The sequence below is a fragment of the Mastomys coucha genome, unplaced genomic scaffold (assembly GCF_008632895.1).
Source record: "Mastomys coucha isolate ucsf_1 unplaced genomic scaffold, UCSF_Mcou_1 pScaffold23, whole genome shotgun sequence".
Classification (NCBI taxonomy): Eukaryota; Metazoa; Chordata; class Mammalia; order Rodentia; family Muridae; genus Mastomys; species Mastomys coucha.
Genome location: NW_022196906.1, coordinates 61,927,061 through 61,933,060, shown reverse-complemented (window position 1 = coordinate 61,933,060; position 6,000 = coordinate 61,927,061). Strand labels below are relative to the sequence as shown.

Genomic DNA, 6,000 nt, shown 5'->3' with positions numbered 1-6,000 from the left:
GAGGAGGAGGAGGAGAGGAGAGATGTAGGAAGATGGTTTCCAGGGTGGGTATGGAGAAGCTGGAGGTAGGATGACTGTCAAAGAGCAAAGGTTCAGTTCTTTGGACAAATGACTAAAGAGCGAAAGACCCCCACAAGGACCTTAGTTAATATCGTCTACTGGAAATTTGTGCCAACTACCTTTGTGAGATGAAAGAGATACTAGTTTGTTTGACTACAGTAATCCTTCCAATATATCTATCAAAAAATATTGTATGCCTTCAAATATAAACAATAAAAGAAAAATTGCAACTTACCCTTAAGAGGAAGGAAACTGAAGTTTCAGTGAGCATCTGTGTGTAAGTCCAGATCTGGTGTTCTTCCAGATCTCTCTTCTGATCCCTGCAGCTTCTGAGTGTTTAGAAGATAAACCACCTGACCCGCCGGCAGGCCCCCTTACTGTGTGATTGGGTGTTCCCCTTCATTCCCCTCCTCTGCAGGCTTTGAAATTCTCATCTCACAGGATACCTGGAGGCTAAAGGGTGACTTGAAGGTGTTAGGTGTGCAGTTGGCTAAGTCGGTGTTTCTGGAACCCCTGAGTGACCGAGCTAGAACTGGCAATGTGACCTTGGGTGGCATTTGGAGTGGGATCCTCTCCTCCTAGGGCCCAAGTCAGAAAGTCATTTCCTAACCCATGTCAAAGTAGGAGGAGAGAACAGACAACTCCACACATGCACTGTAACATGTGTGCCTGTACACACGTCACGTACATGCACATGCAATTATAGCGACATATGAAATGATGCATTTTAATATTGCAGCCAATATTTTGATTCACATGTTTTTTGTTGGTTTTGTCTTAAGGTTTATTAACTCACTAGAGTGTACCTTCAAAGGACTGTTTCCCAAGATTATTTGGAGGCATTATTTTTCTTGTAACAATAGTGTCAACATGACACTATTATGTTTAAAATAGTTTGCTTTAGATTTTTAGGTATTTTTTGTGAGTTCCAGAGTGAAAAGCTCTAGTACGAGGTATGTTGAACAATGTGGTTTTGTCTGGTCCATTCTTGTTTGCCCTTCTCTTCCCGGGGAAAAGAGTTTTCATTTTTAGAATTAGCCTCCCTGGATTCCTTAGAAATACTAAGCTGTTTACATTTTTTTTGAAATGTAAGAAAATGTTTTTTACAGCAAAAATATTCTCTCCTCTGCCTTGCAAAAGGACACACACTATATATGTTTGGCCTCATTTGTCTTTCACTTGGTAGTGTATGCTGGGCCTTCCTCCTTTAAATGCATCAGTTGGACCTTTTTGTTGTTGTTCTCTTTCTTTTTGGTCACATCTGTCTTTTTCTTTAAGTGCATACTAGGTGCAGTTATTGTGCCATAAAATAATAGGAGTGTTGGTGACCTACCTGAGAGTTTTATGCAGTCTCCACTGCCCACCACAGAGTGTGATAAATGCTGATTCCCCTCCCCCTCTCTTCTTTCTCAGTCTAAAGGAATTCCTGCCAAAAGAGTACATCAAGCAGAGAGGAGCCGAGAAGCGAATATTTCAGGTACTGGAAATATACAGAAACATGTTCTTCCCCTCCCCTCCATCCTCATCTGTTCTGATGAGGCGCAGCCCATACATGGAGTGCCCCCCCCCCACGCTTCTATAATGACTGATCTCTGACTCAAGAGGATGGGAGCAGACAGCTTTCCTTTGGGGCAGGTTTATTATCTTAATTCATACTTTCTTACTAAAGGTTACTTAGCTCTTCTGAGAAAGAAAATGTGCATACATTTATTTTCAAAGGTATTCTAGCTGCATTGAAGCAAGGTGATTGGCCATCAAGCTGCGAGGGGGTAGACACAAAGAGCCCCTTTGTCCTGAGATTTGGTTTTTGAAGCTAGAATCGGGGAGCTTGTGCCTTTTGAAAATCTTGGATTATTTTTAAAGTGGCTTGTCTATCCTAGACAGTTGCTAGGAGAAGTCAAGCTGTCCATGTGACTTGAAACACTCTAGTGAATGCAAACCCTCAATCTTCTTTGATTTTGAAATGGAAATAGGAAGTATAGTATAAATGAGTGTATATAAAACATTTTTATTCACTATCATTTCCAAATACTTTGATGTTCAGACGTGTATATGCCTTGTTCAGTGAAAAAGATAAATTCTGAATCTATGTTAGGAGGACCCCTACCTTTCCTTAGAGGGACATCTATCTTTCTTGCTGTTGTTTAAAATATGAACCCTGAGGTCTTTGGGATGTTGGGTCCTTTAAGGATGCTTTATTTGTGGGCATTCCTCCTGACATGCTGCAGATGGGCATGGATCCTTGCACTCAGCTGGAATATACTTGGGAAGCCCTACACTTGAACTTCAGACTTGCGCTAGTCCTCAGTCAGAACAAACCTGTGTCATGGGGGTGGGAGAGACCGCATGCAGAAATGTCATTCATTCTTGGTCCCTGCATACCTCACCTGTCAGGACCCCCCTCTCACTGAGTCCACCTGATCGCAGGCTACAGTAACAGATCCCCACCCCCACCTTCACTGTTGCTTTTACAGGAACATAAAAACTGTGGAGAGATGAGTGAAATAGAAGCCAAAGTGAAGTACGTCAAACTTGCCCGGTCCCTCCGGACGTATGGGGTGTCCTTTTTCCTAGTGAAGGTGAGTTGGCCAGGGTGGAAAGGGGTTTACGTGGGTCTTCCCTGCTCTCTTCAGTAAATAAGCTCGATTTGGTTAGAACCTTAAGACTGACAGATGCAGCATCTGGTCAGTCGTGACTTAAATCTAACTGCAGCATGTGAATTCAGGGCATGAGCACCAGGCTGGTGAGTGAGCCCCGCTGCTCCTGTGAGCCTCCGGTCAGCTCTGTCTTGCTTGTGTCCCAAAGGAACAGCCTCCCTGCTGCTGTTCTGAGATTGCTAGAGGCCAACTCAGAACCCTGGAGTCTCTAAGATAAGTGATCATGGTTGACCACTGACAACAAGATTGAATCCATGCCATATATGTTGTACTTAATTTGTCCTAGTCCTGAAACTGACCCTTTGTTAAAAAGAACTGAACTCTTCTCAGTGTCTTTTGGGGGCTTGAGGGTCATAGAGTGCTTTGTTCTCTCCCATTCATTACACATGTTCTGATACCACTGTGTTCTCCTCTTGTGAGGAAACTGGGTCTATCTGTTTATCTATCTACCTGTTCATCTCTGTCTATCTGTATCTAGCCATCCATCTATCTATCCATCTATCATTCATATTTATATGAATATATGTAATTTATTTATCTATGTATCTATCTCTAGCTAGCTATATAACTATCTAGCTATCATATCTATCTACCTACCTATCTATTTATCATCTGCCATCTATTTTGAGACAGAGTCTTATTTTGTAGCCCTGGCTGACCTCAAACTTGAAGAGACCTTCATCTGTCTCCTGAGTACTAAGTCACTACCGCCCACCCCATGCTAAAGATGTGTTAAAGCTTAGACATTTGTTCCCATTATGGTTTTGCCATTTGCCATGTCTTCCTTAAGCAAGTTTATAGTCTCTCCATTTACAAAGGGGAAATGCGACAGACCCTTGTGGAGTCTGAGGTCTGTAAATGATGTTGTTTTAGTGAGCATCATGCCTGCTTTAAGTGCAAGCATAAACGTCAGTGTCGGGTGGGTACACATCCCACATGCGTTCTTCACAAGTGTGAATGCACACACCCATGTCACTGATGACAGCAGTGAAGGCATACGTATTTCAGCACATCACCACTTGAAAAGGCTTTCTTCGTGACAGAATTAAAGCATAGCTATCCTAAGTAAAACTTCAGCAATAAGGAAAATAGTACGGATCACATGAGGCAGTCGTTCCTAGCATCTTTTCATGTAACATAACTCTTAAAAGTGTTGCTTCATGAGCCAGGTGTGGTCGCTGTAATCCCAACACTTGGGGAAAGGAGGAAGATCAGGTGTTTTAGGTCATCTTTGGCTACATAGTATTTTCAAGGCTGCTCTGTGAGGCATGAAACTCTGACTGTATTTTATGTACAATTTCTGTTGTTGTTTAACTGTCGTGTAGTTTTTATTTTATATATTATGGATAAATTTACTTCCATAAAATCTATTTTCCTACAATGTTTTTATTTTTTATTTGTGGGTGTGGGTTCCTTTTTTTTTTGTTTTTGTTTTTTGATGTTTGGTATGTGTGTGGTGTGTGCTTGTTCATGAAGTACCTTTGAAGGACAGATGAGGGTGTCAGGTTTCTCAGATTTCTTTGAACTGAAGCTTTTGGTTAACTGTCATGTAGGTTCTAGGAACCAAAATTTGTTCCTTCTACAAGAGCAGTAGATAGTGGTAGCCACCGAGACATCTCTTCTGCCCCTACAAAATGATTTTTAAGTATTGTAATATTTTTTTTGGATGTGCCATAGTTTATTTATATAAAGTCTTCTGTTATTGGAAATTGGAGTTCTTTCCAGCCTTTCACTTAGGACAAACTCCTCTTTTGTTTCTTGTGACAAAGTTATTACATTCACTTAAAAATTTAAAAACAAAATTTTTCCAAAAATAAGCTGTGCCAAAGTGGAAACAATTTTAAGGCTCTGGATGGGTAGATATTGACACATTTCTCTTCTGAAAAGGACTGCCAAGTTTTTAAGAGGTGTGTGTGTTTGCACGTGTGTTTTTGTGCATGTATGTGTGTGTGTGTGTGTGTGTGCGCACACGCGTGTGTGTGGTCACTCATGCATGCAGGTATTAATGTAGTGCCTGTGGAAATCAGAGGCATTAAATTTCCTGAAGCCAAAGTCACACCTGAGCTGGGTTCTCAGAAGCAAATTCAGGTCCTCTGCAAAAAGTTTGTGTTAACTGCTGAGCCATCTCTCCAGCCTCAGGCTCTGCCATTTTAACTTCCTCTAATTAATGATAACTTTCATATCTTCTTCAATTCTAAGAGTTAATTTTTTAAAAACCTGACATAAATGAAATTTGATCTGCTAATTTTTTTTATGATTGTAAATACTTTCTGCATCGTTTTTGCTGATTGTGAGAGCACTTCACAGACTGCATATAAAGTTCTGACTGCCATATTTGCTTCAGATATTTATTTGCCAGTTCTTTGCTTCCTGATCTCTTACCATGAGACATCTTGCTTGCACTTTTTTCCTTATCCCTCTGTCCCTCTCTGTCTTCATGTCTCCTCTATCCCACTTGAATACTCTCCCCCCCTCCTCCCTCCCCTTTCTTCCCCTCCTCTCTCTCTCTCTCTTTCTTTCTCTCTCTCATTCCCTCTCCTTCATCTGTATGTTAAGTTAAAGCTCTTTCTCTTCTCCTTTATTCTGTTTTCAATGTTTCTGCTAGAACAACATTTGTTACCCAGAAGTCTCAAAAAGTACTTGTGTGTTCTTCCTAAATTATTAATATATTGCAAGGTTTAGTATAAGTGTGAAGTAAGAATTTACTATTATATTTTTTAAATCTATTAAATGAGTCATCAACCTGCTTTTGGAATCACCTGTGACCCCAGCACTTGGGAGCCTGAAACAGAACGATTACTATGAGTTCTCCACCAACCTGGGGCCTGTTTCAAAGAAACAAAACTGGGGATAGGGGTGGATACTTGTATGAAAACTTTATAACAGCACACCATGTATAGTGAATATGCACAGTGACAATGTTTGAAACGACAAATAGCATCCTAAAAACATTACCACAAAGAATCAAGACCAGTAGTTGTACAAAAAGCAAGGACAGAAAGTGGAAGTAGATGCAGAGATATTTTCTTAAAGGGGAAGGATCTACATGTCTGCATAAGGAGAAGATCCCAGTTGGACCGTTTGGGCTCACTTTCAGTACTCAAAATCTACAATAGTTCTCTTCTGTTCTCCACCCACCAGATGCTTCCTGGGATGGTAACACTTGGAAGGATACTGGATGTCTCTCTAGTTCTGTCCCTTCTTTCTGACACAGTTTTAGAGCAACCCCTCCTGCTGAATAAGACTCCTTTCCAGGAAGCAGCACACCTTTGTGAATCTATCC

General features: G+C 40.9%; 1 protein-coding gene across 4 annotated transcripts in view; it reads left to right on the top strand.

Annotated features, from left to right (window-relative positions):
* Tln2 (talin 2) overlaps nucleotides 1-6,000 on the top strand; it is a 413,098-nt gene that overhangs the window by 251,640 nt on the left and 155,458 nt on the right. For all 4 annotated transcript variants that reach the window (XM_031343921.1, XM_031343919.1, XM_031343920.1 and 1 more), the window contains 2 exons: nucleotides 1,474-1,537; nucleotides 2,535-2,639. In XM_031343921.1, the coding sequence (XP_031199781.1) occupies nucleotides 1,474-1,537; nucleotides 2,535-2,639 (169 nt within the window). The remainder of the gene's footprint in view (nucleotides 1-1,473; nucleotides 1,538-2,534; nucleotides 2,640-6,000) is intronic.